We start from the raw sequence: 25,275 nt of genomic DNA on the forward strand, positions 1-25,275 counted from the left end.
CGAAAATCTAGGATGAGGAAAAGGCCTCCACCCTTTTTCTGCATGAGGCAGCAATGGGAATAACACTTAGTCATGATCTCTGTTGCCGGTACCCTCTCAATTGCTCCCTTGGCCAAGACAGTTTGCATTTCTTCACAAAATATGGAAACATGGGCCTTTGAGGTGTTGTGGTATGGGTGGCATGTCCGGGAGGGAACAGGAAAAGTAGAGAGTAGCCATGCTCAATGATCTGGAGCATCCATTGGTCTGACGTGAGGCTTCATGATCTTTTGAGGTAAAAGGTGAACTGACCTCCTGCCGAGGGTGAGTTTAATTGTTTTTGCAGCAGAGGCTGCTGGGAGAGGGGTTCTGGTCTGGGTAGAGCTTTGTCCCTGTGGCCTGAATGATGCCGACAGGCTTCCCGGCCTCATTAAAAAAAAAGTCCTCTTCCTTCTAATAAACATCGACAACATCACTGTCATCTGGGCCATATATATGGGGTGGGATGACATGGGGCTGAGAGATTCAGAATCCAATATAAGTATCCGATTTGTGCTGAGCAAGGAACCAGCAGTGCTGGGCTCAGAGATGGGGCAGACCTCTGGTGAAAATTGACTGACAAAGTGAGCATCAAGGGTAGATCTGCCAATAGGCTGCCACCTCAAAACACGGCTTAAACTCTACCTTCCTAGATGTCATTCTCAACACTCACCAAAAATCCTTGACAAAACATGGAAAAAGCCAGAAAAAGACAGCGGTGAAGCTCTCTCCAGATCTGCGTTAACTGGTGCGGCGCCTATGTAAGTGACCGCAATGTCACATCTGGCGCCAACGGTGCCGAACGCGCCACGAGGAACCGGACGGTATGCACAGTGGTATTTCTCAAGCAAAGGTTTCCTGATTCAGCCTGGGAAATTCACAGGTAAGGAATCTGCAGCTAGACGTCTCTTATCAGATAATGAAGGTTTGCAGCCTCTTTCAGGTGTAGAATTTAATCTATGTGGGTGACCACTGATGGGAAAGAAAGTTGAGCAGCTGCAGTTCATAAGCCCACTCCAAATAGTGGCTCCAAGGTGTTGATGTACCCAGGGTGTTAGGCGAATCAGAGTGCCGGGATGATGGTGAACTGTGCTTGGACTTCTTGTGCTTTTTGTGTGAACGTTTGGACTTACAGAAATCGTGGTCAGCCTCGTGATCAGTCTGGGAACAAAAGCCCATCTGCGCCTTCGACTTAGACTATACCGCTTTCTCAACTTCTTTAGGAGCTCAGCACAGGCGAGCTTGGCCTTATGGTCTCGGATGCAAAAAGAACAGATGATGGATGGAAGGCTGAACAATGTCAAAAGTTTACCTCCTCAGTCGCAGATCTGGGTCCACATCCATTGTCTTGCCATTCCAGTTCGGACTTGACCCTCCTCCCTATGGAAACAGTCCAGCCACAGCTGCCAAGCCAGGGCATCCCGGGACCGCAAACAAGCATCCTAGAACTGTTTTTGACCTATCACCCCTCATCGGACAGGCTAGCTTGAATTTGGTGGCATAGAGAGCCTTTTTGGACAACTTGTCAGAGTTGCACGCCTCTGTGACCCCAGATGACTTGTTGATAGTAGGAGACTTTAACATGGTACTGGACATTACTCTTGATCACTCCCAGTCTCTGCTCCCAGGGAGCAGGGTTGGAGGACGGTGAAGCGCTCTTTGCCTAAACTGCAGGCTGGTGGATCTCTATAGTGTTGTAACCCCACGCCAGGGAGTGTTACTACTACCCCCTTCTACATTCTCTTCACATTGACCTGACCACTATGATAAATGGCATTAAATATCTTGATAAGTATGTATCTATTTTCTTTAGAAATGGAGCCCTTTGTAAGTTACATGTGAAAGATGGGGGGCTGAATGGGCTTGAACCTTGGCAGGCACACAAATCTCTCTATGCTGATATTTTGTTATACATAGGGGATGTGTATAAGAGCCTACAACGGACACACTATTTGTTTGCTGAGGTATATGATTTAAAGCTGATAAAACCAAATCATATCTCCTCCCATTGATAAACTTGGCGGCCGCCTAACTGGCTGGATTGGACATTGGTGGCTGTTACATACTATAAGGTATCTCGGGGTGAATGTTTACAAACATCAGCCTAAAGTGGTCTCTGGCAATCTTCATATCGTCCTGGTGAGTTTTTGGAAAAGACTCTCATTATCGCCACTGAATCAATTAGCAATCTCTAAGATATTAGTACTGCCTGACACTTTAAGAGTTGTGATTTCCATGACTTGGACACATCAGTAGGGGACTTTATTTGAGGTACGGGTCGCTTTGTCTAAATTGCATCTCCACAGTGGGGCCGGCAGCTTGAGTGATAACTTGGTTGGGTGTCCGATTATTCCAAAAGACATGTTACATCACCCCTCCACCGAAAGTGCATTGGTCTCATTTGGTGACCGCCGGGGTCTTAGAGGGTTTTTGCGTCTCTTGTTGATGCAGTAATCTTCAGAAGGCTAAACTGAGTCACCGTTATACCTCTAAGCACCCTATTAATCCCTTGCACAGTTCACAACAGTTCTGCGGCTCAATCGATATCTTTACATGGTCCACAGCAGATGTCGTGCAAAGAGGTCAGCTGTATGGTGGTCTTATGTCCTTTGGGGAACAGCAGTAGGCAACATCATTGCCACAGGTCAATTCCTCACACATGCACTAATACATACTCTCAAGGCCATTTGGGGTCCCGCTGGCAAGGAACCCGAGACAGACCACATTGAGCAGATGCTACTAACACGGGGTGGCACCTGACATTTTTACAGTTCTTTACTGATCCTTTCGCTCTGCTTATTCAATTAATCTTCTGGACTAGATCGAAAACTGATTTGGCTTGACCCTCGCTGATACTGACTGGGTGAAGGCACTCTGGTATGTGAGAGTGGTCTCAAGGAACATCTGTTGGAAATATTTACAATTCAGTTAACTCCACGCTTATCTGACCCCGGCTAGATTGCTTAAAATATTCCCCACCGTATTCTACAAATGCCCCAGATGAACAAGTTACTTACCTACGGTTACATCTTCTCTGGTAGAAGCTCTATCTAGCCACAGATTCCTTACTTTAGAATATTTCCTAGGCATCAGACTGGATCTGGACATTTTTGAGCCATACGTCTGCACACAGAAAGGTGGTGCTGCTCAGCACCGCATTGTTGGAATCGTCCACACTGGATGTGACATGGGTGGTGCCTATAAAAGAGTCACCCCAACTCAATGACAATAGTTTCTTTTCATGATATTTACTCATAAGATGCACTGAGCCACCACAGAATGCCCATGGACTAGTGTGCAGACACTATGAATCTACAGGGACCATTTCCTCATTGCAACAAAAAAAAAAACAATTTGCAGAAGAGGGAGGATCGGTAAGGAATCTGCAACTAGATAGAGTCTCTATCAGATAAGGCGTTAGCGAAGGTAGAATAGATACCCAAGTAACTTCCGGGAACTGGGTCTGTCAAATTTAGACCAGGAAGCCCTGGAGGAATGAAAGGGCAAAATGCCCACGTTGCAGCCTGACAGATATCCAGGACAGGGACTCCACAAGCTAACGCAGTGGTTGCAACTGTGGCTCTTTTTAGGCCAGTGTGTAGCAGATCTTAATGCAGAGTACAATCCATCTGGAGATAGTCCATTTCTGCACAGCCTTCCCTTTGTTTGCTCCAGCAAACCCAATGAAGAGTTGATAGTCCACCCGGTGTTCCTTAGTACACTCAAGGTAGAATCACACACTCTTTGTAGATCTAGAGGATGGAACCTCTCCTACTTGGAAGGGTGAGGTAGAACAAAGAGGTCAATATTGTGATGGTCTGGCCGGCAATGAAGGCTGTCACCACTTTTGTCAGGAAAGAGGCATGTGTTCTCAGAACCAGTTTGCCTGGAAAAAATGTAGTTCATGGAGGGTGCACAGAGTGGCTGCAGTTTGCTAACCCTCTAGGCCAATGTAATGGACACTAGAAAGGCAGTTTTAATGGTAAGAAGAGACAGGGGGCAGTTGTGCATAGGCTTGCAGGGCAAGCAGGTCAAGAAATTCAAGACTAGGTTCAAGTTCCATTGCGACATGATGAAGGGTTTTGGGAGAAACGTGTTGGAGTCCTTTTAGAAAACGAGTCACAAGTGACTTAAAAAGGGAGGGCTGGTCCAGCAACTGCAAGAAAGCCGATTTGGCTGACAAATGCCCTTTAACTGTGTCCAAAGAAAAGTCTTGCAGAGCTAACAATAGAATAAATAACACCTCAGACAAAGGTGCAGAAAGGGTGCCAACATTTTTGGTAGCAAACCAAGCCACACATTTGTCCCAGTTTAAGGTGTATACGGTCTTTAAGGGGTGTTGGGTGAAAGAATGGCATCAAAGACGTTAGAAGATCAAATAATGTAATTTGCCGCTGCTCAATCTCCATGCATAAAGGTGGAGCATGCGCCAGGACAGATGCAGGGCTCTGCCCTGCTGCTGTGACAGGAGATCCCCCTGAAAGGGCAGCCCGATCAAAGGCCCGATGCTCAGGAGTTCGGGATACCATATTCTATGCCCAATCCACAGCCACAAAAATGACTTGGGCCTGGTCATTGCTGATCATCTTGAGAACTTTGGACCGGAGTGCACTGGCAGAAAGGCGTATAGAAAGTCAGAATCCACTCAAACGAAATGCATATCTGAGTGAGAGTTGCCTTGGAAACTCCAGCATGCATTAAGTGCTGACATTGCATGTGCTCTGCAGTGGCAAACAGGTCCAACCAAGGTTCTCCTCTGTTGCGAAAGACAGCCTGCACCACTGCGGGATGGAGATGCCATTCATGATCTGTGAGGTGTCAATGGCTGAGTTTGGCTGCCCTGGCTTTCAGTTATCCCGCCAGGTGTTGTACAACCAGGAAAATGCCCTGATGCCACAGCCATGTCCAGAGACACAAGGCCTCTTGACACAGCGTCCACGAACGCACCCTACCCTGCTTGTTGCAATACCACATGGCGGTGGTGTTCTCCATGAACACCTAACACAGCCTTCCCTTGATGGAATGAAGAAAGTCTTTTAATGCTAGGCTAATCGCTAACAGGTTTTATTTAGTGAGGAACAAGTACACTTTGCTGGAGGGAGAACCATTGTACTGTCTCATGCCCCACTCAATCATTTCCCCCAGCGTCCCAAAAAAACATCTAAGTTGGGCTTACCACCACTGCCTGTACCAGAATGTCATAAATCATCTTACTCACTTTTGCCAGAATTGAACCAACTTAAAAACATATGAATGTCGTGCGCGTCTTGACTCTTGCATTTTTTAACACCTGGAGTCCTTTTCCTTACTGAACTTCACAAGCTTCTGGGGACTCCAGTATACTCTATGATAAGTGAACAGATGATTCCTTCTAAATGGGGGTGGATTTAACTGTGGAATATAACATGTTAAAAGATACTTGACAAAGTTCCTCCAACTCCTCTGGCGGCAAGTATCCTTCCTACACTTGGTACAATGGGTTCATACTTCCTTCCGCTGTCCTTAACAGGTGTTGGTACTACTTAGACACCTCCTAGTACAGTTTTAATCCATGCAGAGAGCTGGTAGTATTTCAATCTTGACATGCCAAATCTTACAAGCATTCTCCAGCTATCACGTAATCAACATGTCCCCTTCCATTAGCTGCCCCAATCTAACGATCCCAGTATCTGTCAGTGGGCCTGCTAAGCAGTCATTCAAACATTCAGAGGTTCTTGGGAAATCCCAAATCGGAGAAATGTCATTATAATATGCTATACCTAGTAGTACCCTGAAATCAACCATAATCTGGCAGTGGACCTTAAGCATTTCTGTCTTACTTTTTGGAAGAACTTAGGGGCCCCAAATTTGTGAAGGAAACCCTCTTTCATTTGGCTTTCTAGCATGGTTTCATATACTGTCCCCACACATGCCTCATCTGGGCTATAAAACAACATCCTCCAGTTCTTCATTTGAAATGCCCAGCAATAGAGCTGGATTTCAGGGAGAACGAAGACACCCTTATCTGGTCGTCTTCTGAGCTTCTTCCATCATTGTCTAATACTTTTGGAGGCCCATGTAAACAAGGCTATTATCCCTTGGATTTTAGCTTAAGTTTTCTTCTCAAAGGTGGGAGGAATATTGTTGAATAAATAAGTGAGTTTAGGCACAGTTATCATCTCCATCAAGTAGAGCCTGCCACTTTCTCATCACTTTATATAGTTCCTTGCTTTCTTTTTCTAGATTTTCTTTAGCAAGTCTATCCGAGTCATGAACTATTCTTATCCCCAGATATCTTATAGCTTCTTTATTAACACCACCTTTTCACTCTAGACTCCATAATATAATCTCTGTCTTGGACACGTTTACCTTCTATCCCAAGACACTCCCAAACAGGACCAACTCCTGTTCTAAATTTGGGAGGGCTCTGTTGATGTCTGAGGTACATATTAAATTCTCTGCATAAAAAAAATCTTGTTAGTAACTTCCCCCGCAGAATGTAACAATACCTATATTCACCCTGAGACTTTGGGCCACTGGTTCTTTATAAAGATTGAACAGTAGAGGAGATAGGGGGACATCTCTGCTTGGTTCCTCTCATAATTTTAACCACTAAAGAGGCACTAGTATCCTTGCTATCGGGAGCTATAGATCTTCCATAACACCTTGTAGAATGCTCTTCCAAACCCCAGATGTTCAAGTACCAACATGAGATATTACCAGTTAACCCGGTCAAAAGCCTTAGCTGCATCTAAAGTGAGAACAGCCAAAGGGCGGGAGTGTGCAGTCATTATATTGATGGTGCCAATCAAACTATTTGTTAGTTCCCTCAAATACTTTCCTGTTAAAAAGATTTCTGGTCCTGGTGTACCACACTAACCACCACTTTGCTCCGCCGGCTGGCTAAAATGCTAGTAAAACCTTTCAGTCATAGTGTAATAGTGAAATAGGGTGATATGGCTCACATTCACAAGGGTTTTTGCATGGCCTTAAAATAAGGGAGATAATTGCCTCGCTCAAGAATGGTGGTAATGGAGAGCCACCCCCCATCAGTATTGAGTTAAACAAAGTTACCCAGAAGGGGATCAGATTGTTGGCTAAGATAGTATAAATTTAATTCAGGAACCCATCTGGCCCAACCACTTTTCCACTCTTTATTTCTTAATTGCCGCTAATACCTCTGACCCACGTACTTCTTGGTTTTAAAAAGTCTGGCACTCCAGAAAGAGTGAAGACAGCCTCTTAGCCTCCAACCAAATATAAATAAATATAACTCTTGGAAGAAATTCAAAATGCTTCTTCAATCCCTTGGTTGACCTCTAATAGTGTTTTAATTCTCCCATTCGGTATCCTTTTGATGTAATTCCTACTTCAGCTCTTTTAGCCTTCCAAGCTAAGAACTTCCTACAACTTTCTCCATACTCAACATTATTCACTTTACTCACTTCCCACTGCCGCTTTTCATTATCTTACATCCTTGCCCTAAATTCTGCTCGTCTTTGGTACAGCACATGATCAATCTTTTCTCTATCCCACTCCTCTATTGTTACTGATTTCAACACACCCTTCAGTTCAACTATCTATTTTTCTAACTGGTTCATCTCCTGCCTCTCACTTATATTTGGGGAGACCACTAGAATCCGCAACATCCCCCATCAGATAGGCTTAATATGCATCCCACACCAACTCGATTTGAGCCGTTCCTATTTTCCACTTATAATATTCTTTGGTTCTCTTGTGAATCTCTAGAACCTTTTCAGGTTGAAGGAGAAGCTTACTACCAAAAGCCACCTTACAAGTTTCTTCTGGCCTGGCAGGGCAATATGCCTAATTGTGGCAGTGTGGTCAGACAGGTGGACTGGGTGGTGTTCTAACTTTTGAACTCTACCAATCTTGCCATATTCTACAAGGAAATATTCTAGCCTAGAATAGTGGCCCTACTTCTTACTGAAAAACTTGTAATTCCTGTGTACTCCCTTCCTCTTTCTCCAGAAATCACATCAATTTAAGTTCTCCATCACAGATAGATGATAAGCCCCTATTCTCCGTGAACTGACCTGGGATCACACTGGTGATCAATTCAAGCTATTATTTATTATTAGAATAAAATCACGGAAGTCAAGCAGGGCTGCGAAACGTCACATTAGGGGTGCCTCATCATCAATATTTGGTCCACAGTAACCTGCTACAGTGAAGAAATATTACTGTGCTCTCAGCAGTTACTTAGCACCCATCATCATTGGCCCTACTCCTCACTATCTCAATGCCTAAATTGGCCCGGATAGTAATTGCTACCCCTTTAACACAATGCACCTAATCTGTTACAACAACCTGCTCAATCCATCTCTGCCCCAACATTAGCTCTCTACATTCTTTAATTAAAAGGTGGGTATCCTGCAGCAAAATAATATGCTTGCCATTATCCTTTATGTATTGCAGAATCTGGCGTTGCTTACTTTTAACCCTAAGGTCATTCACATTCCTACATAGTACCTGCAGAGCTACCCCAGATAGCTTTCCTGATCCCTCACCTAGTCCCATCCTAATAAGCTAAGCTTTAAACCACTTTTAGGTACTCTCTACGCCTCACAGACTTTCAAAGAGGATTTTAATTTTTCCAGAATTTTTCCCCTGCTCCCCACCTCGTGCAACCTCTCTTCCCTCACCAGGGAAAACCCTCCCCACTTGACTTCTAGGCATGAATGATGCCTCTGTTTAAGCTCCCCCTCTAGGTGGTCACAATCTTAAACTGAGGTTTCTTCCTCACTTGCTTTAATGCTCTGTGTACATTATTTTGTTTTCTTCTGGGTCAGTAAATCTATGCATTTTATTGTTTTGCATGACCTTCAACAGCGCTATGAACCGGAGTAGCACACTTGCTCCACAGTTTTTCAGCTCATCCATCTGATTCTCCCTAGTTCCCACTCTCTGTCTCCAGTGGAGCGAAAAATAGCTGACCTAATAGTAAATGGGCCTTAATATTTTCTTCCTTTAAGACTGACGCCAAGATCCTCGCCTTAACAGCATATGACAAGAAGTTAACAAGGATTTTACAGGTTTCTTCCATTCTGGTCTTAATGTAAAAGGATCCACGTGTACTCTCTGAATTTCCTGCATGAAATCGACTATCAGTGATTTGCACGAAAGCGTCTTTTAAAATATTCACCATAATAGATTTTAAGTCACTCCCCTCTGCACCTTCTGCTATGATCAGAATTCTGTTATTTTCTAGCGCTATTCTCCAGCTTCTCAAACTTTTCAGTAAGATCTATCCCCCTTCTGCTTTAGTGCCTGGATTTCTATAGTGTTAACACTTGCTTCCAAGCTGAGTTCCTGTACCATCCTTTCAAGTGCATCTGTGCGTTGAGCCAAGCTGTCAATCTTCCCTTCCAGCTTAATGGAGGACTCTTTTGAAAAGACGAGAGGGTGTAACTTTAATGTTGCTGACCTGTGGTTTAACAGTTCTCTACTAACACAAGCCCCTTCATTGATATCTCTTTTATTGCATGGTTCTTAGAGAGCCTGGACACCGGTCCCTTGTTTTCGCCCTCCACTGATCTTACTGGTTAGAGGTTTGTCAATCTGAGGTTGTATTTTTTCCAAGGTACCTCCTTCCCTCTCTTTTTTGATCCTGTATTATCTGTGATGTAAATAGCTGTGAGCCCAGCATCCTTAAAGGATGTCTCTGCTTGCCTTGCAGCTTTGGTCAGTCCCTGGGCAGCTCCCTTCAGTTCCATTCCTAGGCTTTCACACTGCTGCTTGAGACCAGAGCCCTCTGATCTCCACCTCCTCCAGATGGCTGCCCAAACCAGGAGTGACACATCTGTCACCACTATAAGGCTGGGGAAGGGAGAGGGGTCTGCCGTTCACCCAGTAACGGTTTGTCGGTCACCACTGCAGAGCTTTTGCTGTTTTCATCGATCCCTGGACCAGGTCAGAGAGATTCCCGATGCTGTGCACACAGGGACTTCATGTACCGCTGCAGAGCCTGCATATGCCAGCGAGTGTATGTCACCAACAGGATGCAGGAGGCCAGAGGTGCAGCAGCCTCAGAGTCAGTCTCCCCAAAATTTAGGAAAGAGGCTGAAACATCAGAATCATACACTTAATATCATCTAGTCACTGTTCCAAAATTGGAACATTGATATGGAACCCCAGCAATGCAGGAGGTCCGCCGTCTTCTTGTGGTGGGAGACAACTGCCTGGTATGAGCCCACCTTCAAAAGCAAGTCATTGAGGTATGGGAAGACTGAAACCCCGACCTCCGCAGATAGGCTACGACCATCACCTTGGTGAACACACACGGGGCGCTGGTAAGCCCAAATGGTAGCATGCCATCGCAAATAATGTCTGTGAGCAGGCAGGACAGTGATTTGGAAATAGGGGTCCTGCAAGTCCAACACTACCATCCAGCCTCCAAGGTAAAGGGCAGACAGGCCATGAGCCAACATGCGCATCTTAAATTTCTGCTCCAGGAAGAAGTTGAGAGGGCACAGGCCTAATAAAGGCCAGAGACCTTTGTCCTTCTTGGGCACCCAAAAAGTATTGAAAATAGCAACCACAACCTACTCCTGGTGCCGGCACCCTCTTGATGGCTCCTTTGGCAAAAAGAGCCTGTACTTCCTGATGGAGAAGGGAGAGGTAGCCCTCCGTCAGCCATTCTGAGGATAGTGTCATGGGAGGCGGGGTTTCTGTAAATGGAAGAGTGTAACCCTAATGAAAAATTTGGAGCACCCATTTGTCCAATGTTATGGACTGCCAGTGGTGCAGGGGGCGCTGGATCTTGCCACCAAACAGACGCCCATGGTGGTGCGAGGGTAAACTAAAGGGGGATGGAAGCTGTGGCTGCTGGAGTTGGATGACTGGGTGGACCTCTGGCCTTGGTCCCACAAGGCTTGTGGGAGCTACGTTAATGGCCATTAAAGGACTAGGAAGCCTGTTGACCTTGATGGCTGGGTGGGAAGGGACATGGCTGGTAGCCCTTACTGAAGCAAATGAAGGGCCAAAAGACAGAATGTAGCTGGCAAGGGGCAATGGACAGAGACCCAACCACCGGGCCACGGCCCTGCTATCCTTAAAGCGATTGAGAGCCAAATATGCCTAATTGCCAAAGAGGTGGATGTCATAGAAGGGCATATCCATAGAAGATGCCTGGGCTTCCCCCGAAAAGCCAGTAGATCTCAGCCAGGAGTGACATCTGACTGCCACAGAGGACACAATTGTTCTGCCTAGTGAGTTTGTTGTATGTAATTGACAGCTTACGGTGAACTTAGGTGTGTCCTGCCATCGGCAACAGCCTGGGTCAGGATGTCTTGAGCCTCCTCCGAGACCGTGGGCAGCACTTGCACAACCACATCCCAAACTCTGTGGTTGTATCAGCCCAAGAGTAATGGGGTGTTTACCAACCGCAGTGCAATGCTGGTGGAGACAACATCCTCTTGACAAAGGTATCTAACCTCTTGGATTCCATATTTGGTGGGGTGGTAGGGATGGTGCCAGGGTTGACTTGAGAGATGGAGTGTTAGACAACTAGGCTCTCTGGGGTGGGTGCTGGGTGAGGAAGGCTGGGCGGTGGCAGTAGGCAACTGTCCTGTGCACAGGAACCCCTGTGCAGGGCTTAGCCCATGCTGCAAGCAGAACAATCGTAAGTGCTTTGTTAAAAGAGAGAAGAGGTTCTCTGGGGGCTACTCCTAGCTGAAGCACTTCTGTCAAGACGTACGTCTTCACTGCCAGTAAGGGCTGCATAAGGTCCAGTACCACAGCAGCACTCATCACAACCACGGCAAAAGAACCCCTTCCCTCCACAGCCACACCAGGAGGCGAGACTAAGCCAGTGTCCGAGTAGGTATCCAAACCACAGGCATCCACCATTTTCTCCTACCATTTACCCTCAGGCTGTTCCAAGGGCTTATGGTAGTCAAAAGGATTCTCAAATCCCCCTCCCCATCCACAAACCCTAGGTTTACTCCTTAAAGGACCTGTCGAAAAAACTGGCCCCTGCTTCAGAGTTGGAAGGTCAGGTTTTGGCTGGCATCAGAGTCGACTTGGGCGATGCTACTCTGGCTCCTTATTGGAACTGGGTATACCAATGAGGTCAGTGTTGCATCAGCAGCACCTGTAAAAATGTTGCTGGAATTAACTCAGGGAAGGATGCGCTCTGGGGATTGGAGCCGATCTAGATCCAGGGGGCCAGACTGGCACCAAAGGCGGACCCCACCAGCAGGAATCCAGTGGGGGCAACCGCTGAACCTGTGGATTGGTTCCAATGCATCATCTATAGATTTTCTGGCATGGTGAACAGCGCCTCGACTCCTTAGATTTTTTAGGCTTTTGTGGGACTTACCGATGACGACTTAAAAGTGTGATGTTGAGCACTGGAACAGCTACACAAACAGGCCTGGAACTTATTGCATAACCAGGAGTGCCATGTAGTCAGCTGGCGACCTGTAACTTCAGGGACTGCTCCTGGAGTGCCTTGGGGTTCATGGCGCACCAGTCTTCACAGGTCTTTGAGGTATGGCCCGGCTTCAGACATGAGAGGCAAACCAGATGTGGGTCTGTCGGAGACATTTGTCTGTGACAGGAACCATAGGGTTTAATTCCCCCAGGTGTTAAGGGGACATCCCTTAGTACATTGGGAGACCAGCTCAAAATATCAACAAAATGTTGAAAATATAGTCCAAAAATTGGACTGAGGTAGCTCATGAAGGATCTGTGCTGATGGTGCAGAAAGAAAGGAAATAATGTTGGCATGCTGGGGCCAGGTGCATATAGGCACCATGGATGTCCCTTCCAGAGCCGACGTAGAGCTCATCGTTGTCTGCTCGAAAATATACAGGTCGTCTGACGCCTAGGAAATAGTCTAAGGTAAGAAATCTGCAGATAAAAGCCTCTGCCAGATACTATATTTATACACAAGGTGTAGTCTTGTTCAGTCACTGCAACTTTCTGAGAAGGTGACCGATTTTCTTGTGGAACTGATGGGCAGAAGACAAATATTAACATTTAAGGTCTGCCTATGGGACCTTATGGGATGTCCCAAGCGCAGCAAAATGATATGCAGGTTTTTGGTCCTGAGTAATAGCCCTTAGTTGGTAAGCACCCCTGGCTCTCGCACAAAAAATGAGGAGATTGATCTGCATAATTAGGCATAAGCTAAAGATGCCTCTATCCGCATCTAGTGCATCCGCTAACAGAGGCTAATGGTACTGACAGAGTGGGACACCATTTAACTTCAGGTGGGTCCTAAGTCAGACGACAGGCCACCCTGAATCCCTTGGCTATATACTCTATCTTTCCTCAGCTATAATTTATAATTACAACTTAATCTTAACATGTTCTTCTTGAATGATATTTCATCATAATGCAAAAACCTTTGTTTTCCCAATTCCCCACTATGGTGCACGTGTGGGACAGACGATAACTGTATGTACTCTCTCAAATGTTCACACTCAAAAGCTGTTCATATCTGTATTAAAATGCATGTAATAGGTATTCTATGTTAACTTTTCACCTTCCGTTCTGTTAAACATTTTTTTAAATTAATTTTTTCAACCATAAATGACGGACAACACACTAAACTCATGAGCCATCCTCCTTATGCTAATATCCGCAAATTGATGTACAGAAAACCTCAAAGGGGATGGGATGATCAGGGGAAAAATGTGAATTTCATTCCTGGTTATGTGTCCGTAGATAGCACCTCCATCGCTTGCAACAGCTTCAATTATTTCACTGCTAGTAAAAGATCACTGCTTTTACCTTGCAGTGGAATTTTAGTAGTAAGCTCATGTATTGTATTTTCGAATCACAAACTTGAATCACAACTTTCTATGGGTTTTCCTCAAATCCTGAATGATTCAGAATAAGATCTTTATCACAATAGGTCTTAACTTGAGAGAGCAAACATGAACAGCTTCCTTTTGACATAATAATGATAGGGACATGAGATTGTTGGTCATCTTATTTGGCCCTGGCAGCAACCTATTACCCAAGGAACTCATTGTTGAAATGATAACGTGCTAAGAACTGGATTAATTGTGTGGTCTTATTTTATTCAGCACTTGGATTTGAGATAGCAAGATCTCTTCAAACTTCCTCTTCCACTTCTATAACTTCCATTAGCAAATATTTCCAACCATCACTGTCAGGAAAAGCCTTAACAGTGCTCTGGAGAACAAGTCCAGTTGAGCTGGCTGCGGGATATACAATTTGATCTCCTTTTGTGAGGATATTCTCCCAAGAGATCTAACTAAAAGTGTCAAATGGAGCACTGCCACAGATATGCAAGTATGTCTCATCATGCTTATCTATCACTGGATGGCCTCATGCTCCACACTGCATTCTGGTTCAAGAAAATATAAATAAGGGCAAATAAATGTTGCTATGATGAGGCATGCCATATATCATGAGGTTCACTTTTGGGATAAAACGATCCGTTAGGTGAGCATATGTCGCTTACCTTCCTTGATTGCTTGGAACCTGCTCTTGTATTGCTTTCTTATAACAATTTTGCTACTTCTGCCATCTGCATGGAGATCTGTTTGGATTCTTGTACAGATTCTGAGAAAACAGCAAGAAAAGCCAATTTTTGATTCTTCTGCAATCTATTTCCACTCCCAATCAAGTCCTGTTTGTTGAAAGACTTGTGAATTGAGGGGAGAGCAGCCTCTTGGGAGGAGGGTGGTATCCATCAGCAAGAGGCCAATCTGCGATGTCCCAGCCAGCAATAAAACCTTTACCACTGATCACCAGGCACCATATGCCACACACAAAACACCGAAATCACTTTTCAGTGAAATGTGGTGCACACCCTAGGTCCCTTCATGACTGCTTCACATTGTGACATGTGTAAGAGACAGGGGAACAGACAAGTGCACTAGCAGCTTTTCAGACACATTGGTCATCAGAAGCAGCTAACATCAAACCCAGCAGCTAATCTGCAGTAAACTGCAGTCTGAGCTAGCAAAGTGCCAGCCGCCATCAGCATTTTCAAAATGTGATTCCTTATCTGAACCACGTCATCACACATCCAACTAGCTGCGTACTATTACTCACAGGACATCACTGCCTCAAATAGATCTGCTGGTACACCAGGTTACAGTGGGGCAAGGGCTTTAAAACTAATCTCGGATGCACTGCACTCTAGTAGAGGTCTGCTGGCAGAGGAGTTACCTCCACTCACACATTCTCTCCATTCCCTCCACTACAGGGATAAGCTCCTGATAATAAGCAACAAGCTGCACCAGTCCATGCCATTGTTGAGTGTTATCAGGGACACCTACCTGTAACATCTCTGGTACATTCCTTGGGTATACAGGAACATCTGCTGGTACCAAACTAGGTAAATAAATTGTGCATCAAAAGAAATATACCGCACAACAGAGATGAACGCAAAAAAGGAAAAAAATAAATCATTGTCAAAATACTGCCAGGCCAGATACAAGCATGTTCAGAACTGTTACATGGAGAAAAAAAAACCTCTCAAAAGAGTCTCTGAAGCATTTGTGATGTCCAGTGAAGTTAAACCTCAGGCTTTAAATGACAACATGGTGTTGTGTGGAGTCCGGGTCATGAAACAGCCTCTTCTATATGATAACACAACATGCTGTCTGGTTTTCAAGGTTCTAAAATACTTACATCTTTTCCTGGTTTTAAGGAAGAAAGGCTTACTCCCCCTTTGAATACCACTGCACAACCAGTCTGAAATTCAGCAATTATAAAGAGCATCCAAACACTGCCAGCATTCTTTCACTGTCACAAAAGCTAACTAACCAGGTACGTCTTGAGAAGACAAGAGGATTCTCAGTCCCGCAAATTTGGTTAAAATGCAATCCTAATGCATAGGTGTACTTATTCAAAGGCAAACAATTTGCTCCTGCTTTGAACTCTGCACTGGATGTGAACTTTAATTACTACAGTATTTCAATAAGGTTCTCTGTGGCATTTCAAATCACAACTTACCTCAGCATGCTTGAACTGTAGCAGAAAAGTGTATTTAAATGTTTACATTTAAGCTACTCAGCACATACACTTTTAGAAATGTGCTTTGATAAAGATCACCATTGACTCTGACAGGTATTCTTAACAGGTGAGCTAAACAGTGAGGAATCTTGTTTGGAGGACTCATCTAGCCCCAACGTCGAGGTAACTTTAGAATGATCACTGGGTTTAGACGGAGAAACGTAGGGTAGAGGGAGGCAAGGACAACACTTTCACTGAAGCACTTTATACAAAGCCTAGATCAAGGAAAGGCATAGCACGATTATATATTACTATAAGCGGTCAAGCAAATGTAAAAAAAAACATGGGTACATAACACAGGAGCCTGAGAAGGGGTGGAGGTTGTGAATGACATCTGGTTAGTTATATGCAAATGGCTGCTAAAAATTCAATATGCTCACAAGGCAAAAATGCACTGGTAGTTTGCAAGACTAGGAGCAATGTTTGGTTTTGCAAAACAATGCACGAGGTGATGCCTAGAACTGGGGCCATGCCACATTTGTAGTGGCGGTGTAACCATATTCCAGAATAACATACTAAATACCAATAAAGGAACAACAGGTGCCACATTGTCAGCAGATACACTGACACTGTTGCTGAGCAGATACACCACCATTGTTGCTGGGTTGCACTGGGGATGAAGGCATACCCTACTTACACCCACCTGATCCTAGCGGCAATACTCTATTTCTCAGATCTGGGATGGCAAGAAAGTGACCACCACGGGATAGTTAAAGCCCATCTTTGCTGTGGGTGATATTATTCCCCGATACTAAAGCTGAATGCCCCTTCTTGGTGGCCTGCGTGAGGGGAACTTTTATCTCTTGCTTCTAAAACCTTCTTTTTCATTGTGAATGAAAGAAAGTTTCTATTGTTAACAGTCACTTTACACCAAAAGAAATTCAATAACTAAAGTCGTTTAAAAAGAAACATGCTTTGGTGGGTTACAAATAATGCAGTAAAACAAATGTGAAAGAAAACACAGTCATTGCAAATACTCACAAAGAATAAGACCACCACTAATGGAGATCTCCTCAGACTGCTAACCAAGTCAATCAAAATCCTCTACATCAGAAAAAATATACGTTTGGGCCGTGTAGACATACAAACGAGTGTTAAAACATAAATCTGAATTTTTGCGGACCTTTGCTGGTTTCAGGAAAACATCCAAGAGTTGGACTGGATTGCTCATAGGATATACAAATACAATGTTTCTTTACTGATACGTGAATCGGAGTTGCCCGGTATTTGATTTCTCCCATTAAAAGGTCAGTAGTGACAATGCGCTATAGTCCACATTTTGACGGATAAGAGAACAGAAATGAAATTACCGCGACACACTGACCTCTTTTAGAATGCTATATTTGAAAAATCATTAAGGTCCAGTACACCAGCAACTGGGAGAATGTGTTTTTGCACAGGCATGGGTGCTTATAATTAGCCTTTAGATATAATTTGTCTGCATGCATTAAGAATTATTTAAAGAACTATGAACTGAAAGGATTTGAAACGACTATTTTCTAACACTAAAACAGACGTGGTGAAATGAACACAGAAGTTAAATGAAGCCGCACACGTCAAGTAACGTTATGTACATTTTATTGCCAGTATATGCACAATGGTAAGCCGAGAACTATAAATACAAAACATAATTAAACAGTGGCAACAGCTTGAAAATTGCAATGATGAAAACAGACATGGGAAACACTACTTTCTGATGCAGCTGCTAAAAACAAATTAAAAAGCCCATGACTAATGACATACTTATTTTTGCATACATTTGTACACTTTTTTCACTAACGCCAGATCACTTTCGTTACAACAAAGTGCTTTCCTGACACACAATCTCACTTTCTCAGCCAGACTGCACTTCACACGGATGTGAAATGACCACGCTGTGCAATGTTAAATAACTATAACCACATTGTCTCAAATGAACCGAACAAAACTCTGCAATTATATGTTAACATATTGTGCATTTTCAACTCATTTACAATTTTTGGATATGCGCTAAGTGTGGAGACTTTGAATGCACAAGAATGTAATTTGACGTTTCTACAGGTCTTTGAAAGCATTCGCTCAGTACCGAGGTGCTAGAGAGAATTTCAGCTTTGGCACTGCCTGAATCTCTCTTGCAGCACATCTTCTCTCAACAGGTGCTTGTGCCTGTCAAGTCTGCTTCTCCCCTCTACAATTCTCACACTCCACCTGCCTCAAATCAGCTACGATTCTATCACCACTCAGTAACAATATTCCGCTTGAGTGCTTATTAGTTGCATGTTCTCTCATAAATACAAAATTGCATTATTCACAAGAAACAAATTTAAAATATATTTATAAATGTATATGCAAAGGAAAACACTTTATTCTACCGTATCTCGATGACAATGTACGAGAAGCTATTCCAACAATCTGGTACAGCCTTCTCAAACTTGTCAACACACACAGAACATAAGCAAAAATGCACTGTAGCAGATCTCTGGTACCTTGAATCCTCATGTCTGACAACCCCCTACAGCGTTTACTACGGAACATTTCATACAGATCACAGTTGAGCGTTTTCATTTTGCATCATCCTGTTGATTCCGTCAACTTGTTACCAAATGACTTAAGGATTCAGTAAGGAGCATTGAATCCCTTAAAGAAATACGTACTGAGCATGCTTGTGCACTGGAGTCCACTCTGAGGCATCCTGCTTGAAGAAGGGGTAATGACAAACGTGGTTCTTGTCCATTAGGGATTCCCTTCCTTCCCACTGATGCCAGACCTGAACCTGCCTGGCAAGTGCCCACTGCTATCCACACAGACGCACCAAGGGCACAGATCCGCTTTTGTTTAGCGTGGAGATGATGGGATTGGAACCATTTGCAGAGCAGTGCAGTGCGTGGGATAAACAGCCAAACTAGTGCACAAGATCAGGTACACAGAACTGGACCAGTCCGGCTCGTCATCGCTGGCCTGACTCCCCAACTACGGCGTATCCCAAACAAAGTATAAGAAGATGATGTACCTACAACACAGTGACTGGTCCACAGGCAGCACAGACTAGTTCTGCCTGGTTTCACATCACGTTTCATTCCAAGTAGAGGGCAGGAGGCTTGGTAGGCCAAAACAAAGCAAATAAAACAGCAGCAATAAGGGGATAATCTTCAGCTGAACAAAAGCAAAAAAAATGTTTTCGATAGATCTTTATTTTTTAGCATTCCCCTTGATTTTGTTTTCTTTTAAAAAATAACACTGGAGCTTGTTATTGGGAAAATGCAAAGGAGTGCGGAATTTGATATATATATATATATGTCTTTATATATATGTATTTTGATCAATGGATATTAATACTGTTCGTTTTTCATTTGGAACATCTCTACAGCAACAGTCACATGCAGGCTGTGTAGCCCTCTGTTAATTTAAAAGAAGTAAAAAATGAAACAAAAAATTAAAAAATAATCTCTGGAAAGGTGTTGTAAGTTTGCTCTCTTTGATGGAGGGCCGGCCCTTTTTTCGAAAGAACAGAGGTAACGGTGTCCAGAATCACTAGCTTTGTCCAGAATGATCTGATGCAGGGTCAACTGCTCCGGAGCCCGTCTGTGCCCTTTTGATGTAGAGGTTTAATAATTTCATCTGCAAAATCAAACAAGAAAACAGTATAAACAGTCTACCGTGCACATTGTCTCATGACAAAGTTTTCACTGTACTTCCCTTTATCTGTCTTCTTTTGAACAATCTCAATCACTGGACTTCCACCTTTCCTGCCTTCCATGGAACTTTTATAAAAACTACTGAACTGTTATTTTGCACAGCGATAAACACTGTCTGGTCATGCTTACGCAACCCCACATCTACCACCATACATGTCCGGATCCTCAGCAAGGTTTCGTTCATCCCCTCGTTACAGCAGCAGGCGTGCTCTTGCACACAAGAAGAAACCTCTGTATTGAAGCACGTAAACACAATGTCAAAAACCGTCATATTAAATGCCTTGCTAGCCAAGTCGAGTTAACAATTTTGTAAATCACAAAATATTGCTTGTTTCTTTCAGCAAGTGAATGGAAATATCGCAGTCTGTTTCATTTCTTGATGATGATGGAGACTGAGAGACTGTGTTTGGCAAGACTGTTCACTTCAAATCCTGGAAGAGTGCTATAATATGAACAGTCATCAGTTTACCTCACCCTACAAGAAACCAAACCTCTCAAAAGTATTATCACGGATGCTTGTGAAACTTTCAATTGTACCTATCCAGGGTATTCTACGGCTGCCTGGCGTTCAAAGACGTTGCTGCCGCAACAACTGATATTAGCGCTCAGCCATTCGCTGCTGATCTGTTCAGCATGGAGTCATGGCCCAACTCACCTTCCCACTCTAGGCGTCATTGTAAGAACACATCAATATTGTACTCTACCATCCCTCATCACAACTCGTGTATTCTAGACTCCCCGACACCCAGAACTCCTTTCCAAACCCTAAATCAATGTACATGAGCGAAAGGCCAAGTGCAAAAAACTCCTTCCCAAGCTTAGTGGCCTTTTTTAAACATCAGCCACAGAAGCATGCACGTCTCAACATCCTCTTAGATTCCACCCAACCACTGCATTCAGTGGAAACTGCATCTCATGCCTTCACATGAGAATACCAACCCCGACCACCTTCAGATGGTCCCAACTGATGGTGGTAGACCAATTTAAGGATTTGTTGGAAGAATATGACACTGCAGAGCCAAATTTATTTCGGCCTCCCACACACAGGCGAGCACACTAACCACGGTGCTGTACAATTTAAATGGTGCTGCACATTAAGGAGGTCTAAATCATTCTGATACTTTTGTTGAGGATATTTAGAACTATTGCAGAACCTCCAGGAGTGCTTGACCTAAGTTACAAGAGTGGGTGAGACTGCTCTGTGCTAGTTCTGGTTTTCTCAGACAAAAAAAGGAACAGGAATTAAGGCAGCAAAGGCCGCTTTATATACTTACCGCCTCAGCGGCGAGCATGGTGCCCCTGGCAACTTAGCTGTCTTCTTTGATAATCAATATTTTCATGATTCCTCTAGTAAAATTGCCATGAGCTACAGGGAGCATGTGCGTTCTAATTGATATCACGTGCTTCAGTTTTGTGTCAGACATGCTTGTCTATAACCAATGTGTGCTACTTGGTGCAAATTCAGTGAATCGAAAATCAAAGGTATTTTATTAGGCCCTCAACACATCTGAATAATACTACAATGATCTCCAAACTACTTACATTTTCCGGCCATGAGATCCTATTTACCAAAATCAAAAAACAAAAAAAGAAATTTTACATTTTACCTGGTATAAACTTAAGCATGTCCTCTGGCCTCCGAGATGGGTCTGAGGTCCAGGAAGTATACACCACACTGAGATTATTCTATGTATGAAGCAGCCTCGTTCTGCAGAGGCCTCAAAGATTCCTGTGTTCTGCCTCATCCCCCCCTCCTCCCAAGTCGTTTTATTGAAATTTTCCAGGCAATAAAGGAACAAACAATCACATTCAATACATTACTTTACACAGAAAATGAGTAAGGAAAATGCTGCAAGATGTGGTCACTTCGTTGGTAGGATTAGTCATAGCACATTATCGTGGTATGACATCTGTAGGTGACATTCTATGTCATTAGAAAGTGGGAGTGCTTGTCAGTTAAAAACACCGAAACCACCCCTGTCTGCCCCCCAACCCAATGTATAATTCAGCTAGGTAGAGTTAGAAAATAAAAAGGGCTGGGAAAGGCTGTAAGGCGAAAGGCAAGTCCGGAGGAATAGGACAGGAAAGTATGATTGCATGGTGTTAGATATACTGCTATGTGTACCTTGATAGGCTACCCCACACTTCAAAGGGGTGAAGAGATTGTACCAGAGACAGGTGTGCAGTAATGTCACATGCAGGCGATGGTCCCTGCGCCACACAGCCTAGGCATCTCAAACTTGAAGCAAAAAGCTGGAGAGCCCTTAAGCTAGTGGGCAGAAAGCATAGATATTCCAGCTTCGACATATGGTTGCCTTACGAACATGAGCTTCTTTTCAGTGGATACAAGTTTGTGCCAGATTTCCTCCACAGCCAGTGTGTGCTGAAGGCAACTGAACAACAGTGAAGCTGGGGCCACTTTTTTCCCCAGGACTAAGATCCCCCTTAGTTGCTCCAGTCATTTGACACACCAGCTTCCGGTCTGCACGCGTCATAACACCAAGGGCCTCATTAAGAGTTTGCCCGAGGAGATTACTCCATCACAAACGTGACAGATATCCTGTCTGCCGCATTACGAGTTCCGGAGGATATAATGGAACTTGTAACGCGGCGGAAGTGATAGCCATCATGTTTGTGATGGAGTAATCCCCTCGGCCAAACTCGTAATGAGGCCCCTAGTGTGGTCGGTGAGAGCCCTAGAAGTTACACATTGTGGCCCGCAGGGATGAGGTATTCTACTGTCCCTTCTATATGACCAAGGACCTCCTTCCATAATGCTTGTATGACTAAACAAGACCATCATATGTGTATGAAACAGCCCATTGCCTGTGACCAGCGCCAACAGAGCATGGAGCAAGGGGAGTAGACTATGCTTAAGTGTAAAAGTCCAAGTACCATTGGTACATTACTTTGTAGGCTGGATCTGTACTTTCTCTTTTAATAGTGCCACCTTTTCTCAATTTATCAAGTAACTTAGGGGCTTAGATGTGGTTTGCGTACTGTGAGTGCCTTATATATTGTTAAGAGCACCTTCAATACAGACCTGATTCTGACACTTAAGACTGACATTCAGGGAGCCACACAGATGCTCACTAGCAGGTCTATGACCCATGTCCACTTCACTGCAGTTAGAAAAATATTACCACTACAAAATCAGAATTTTTTGTCACAACATAAACATAGTTAAGCTTAGGTTTCTCCACAGATGAGAGCTACTGAATATGGCATCTGACAAGCTGCAGTCACAGAAGGCCACAACTGACATGCATTAGATGGAAAAAGAGGGAGGAAAATAGTTTAACCTTAAATGGGATCGTGTGTGTTGTTACCTCAGATCTTGTATGCGTACAATCGGCATAGATATGTACTGCAATCATTTGTAAAAAGAAATGTCATTAGAATGTGGAAATACATAAGGAATACCAAATGTTAATGTTTAACGATTTGACTGATGCTGAAAAGCTGTACGTAGCACAATCAATAACATGGACTCATCATGGTTGTAAGATTTTCCCCGTTTGTCCCTAAATTCATCTGCCTCCATTTAGCTATGTGCTACTTACTTTGCTACCGGTAAGCTGACTGAGATGTGGCTTCAGGTCATCACCAATGATTGCGTAGATGGCTACTAGGCAGAAAACACAGGCTTTACGAACACTACTTTCGGAATTGTCATAACCCTGCAAAGTAAAAAAAACAGAAGAACATTTTAAGTGTAGGATTCATGTTTCAAAGTTAAGGTGTTGCACGACTCTGTAGAATTAGAGAGAGTAATACGTTTATTGGGACACCTGTCAATGAAAACATTCTAAAACACTTAATACAAACTTCTAAAACAACTCTAAGCCAAACCAACATTAAAACAGAACTTAAGCTAAAGTATAAAATAAGCAATTCCTACTGCCACATCCAAGAATTGCATATGGGACAGAAGTACAACTGCATCAAACCTAGTAAATATCCGATATTTTAAAAAATAAGGGTCTTAAAAATGTAATTCTCTGTAAAGTTCAACTTGATACTTAGAAATATATGCATGTTGTAATCAGTAGCCATCGTATGTTCCAGCTGAGCAGACTAGGTGTTCTAAGGGCTCCTTTGCAATCATGACATGACAGCTGTATATCTTCTGTTTTATGCTGCAGCATGCAGCAGAGGGATTGCAGCTTAATATTGTTTCCTCCCTTAGGTTCACAAAGATTCGGAGGAAAGGCTTCTGTTGATGACAACACTTCTCTGATCCCCTACAGAGCCAAGAACATTAGATGGGAGATGAGTGCCTCAGTGCTGTCTCATTGCCATCACCAAAACCCTGAGAAAAGCAGAGGAAAGGAGCGTGATGCAGCTCAGTTCCCAGTGCCTACCAATCCGCAACCACTGCATCCTAAGTTTATGCACAGTTGTTCACACGGCAGGAAGAGGAAAGTCAAGCTGAAAGAAGTGCTATGGAGCACAGTCCCTTCCCAGGAAGAGAGGGACAAAACCCAGAGGGATTCAAGGAAGAGTGACAGAATCTCAGCTGTGAATGTTCATGTGTGAAAAAGGGAGAGGAGAGTGGTGGGAAATTTGTCACATGTTTTTTTCCAATTTCACTGACTGCTCAATGATGATGCACAATTGTTGTAATCTAGTCTGTGCAGGGTCTACCTTTGCGGAAGTCAGTTTGCTGGTCTAGCAACTGAGCGTCTACTTGTTCTTTTATTCTGTTCAGGATGACTCTGTTGAAAACTTTGTCTGGGGTTGATACAAGTGTTAACCCTCTGTAGTTTGCACAGTTACCTGATGAGATATCCCCCCTTTGAGGGATCTCTGACTTTCACCACAAGAGGTCATAGATCTCTGTGAATGTGATTCCCCTCAACCCCAAGGTTGGGATATCTTTTGGTTGATGTTTTGGTAGCTAGGGTTTTTTTACACTGTGGGTTTCCGTAAAGACAGATCCTGCACAGACCAGATTGCAACACTGTGCATCATCACTATGCAGTTGATAGAATGGAACTCCCTCTCTATGTCAACTTCATAGACTATGAGAAGCCATTCAACAGCATGGGCAGCAAGACGCTTTGGAAACTCCTCTGCCACTATAGTGTGTCAGATAAACTAGTAAGACTCATTAGGAACTCCTACGAGAGAATGACCTGTAAGATAGTCCATGAAGGACAACTCACTGAAGCCTTCCATGTGGAGCTAGAGTCCGCCAGAGTTGTTTGCTCTTGTCTTTTCTCTTCCTGCTTGCCAGTGAATGGATCATGAAGACATCCACAGTAAGGAGGAATGGGATCAAGTGGACACCTTGGACGCAGCTCAACAACCTGGACTTTACACCAGACGACTGTCCCATATCCAACTGCAGATGCAAGAGGAGACTGATAATGTGACAGACACATCAGCACAACTTGGCCGCAGGATCCACAGGGTTGAAAAAAACAAGATCTTGAACTGCAATTACTCCTGCAGTTAATACACCGGAAAAGGTTGAGGCCTTCACCTACCTGGGCAGCGTCATAGACAAGCAGGGCTCCACATACACCGACATCAAGGCATGAATCGGCAAAGCAAGGGCTGCCTTAATTCAGCTAAA

The 25,275-nt window shown here is 43.9% G+C and overlaps 1 protein-coding gene across 50 annotated transcripts in view; it reads right to left on the reverse strand.

Moving 5' to 3' along the window:
* Nucleotides 1–17,581: 17,581 nt before the first annotated feature.
* Nucleotides 17,582–25,275, reverse strand: part of CLASP2 (cytoplasmic linker associated protein 2) — a 1,425,897-nt gene continuing 1,418,203 nt past the window's right edge. For 49 of the 50 annotated variants that reach the window (XM_069214594.1, XM_069214706.1, XM_069214671.1 and 46 more), the window contains 2 exons: nt 23,258–23,374; nt 17,582–19,617 (listed from right to left, as the gene is read on the reverse strand). In XM_069214594.1, the coding sequence (XP_069070695.1) occupies nt 19,531–19,617; nt 23,258–23,374 (204 nt within the window). In that variant the 3' untranslated portion in view covers nt 17,582–19,530. The remainder of the gene's footprint in view (nt 19,618–23,257; nt 23,375–25,275) is intronic. The other variant, XM_069214851.1, reaches the window with a different exon arrangement.

Source organism: Pleurodeles waltl, chromosome 2_1 (genome assembly GCF_031143425.1).
Source record: "Pleurodeles waltl isolate 20211129_DDA chromosome 2_1, aPleWal1.hap1.20221129, whole genome shotgun sequence".
NCBI lineage: Eukaryota > Metazoa > Chordata > Amphibia > Caudata > Salamandridae > Pleurodeles > Pleurodeles waltl.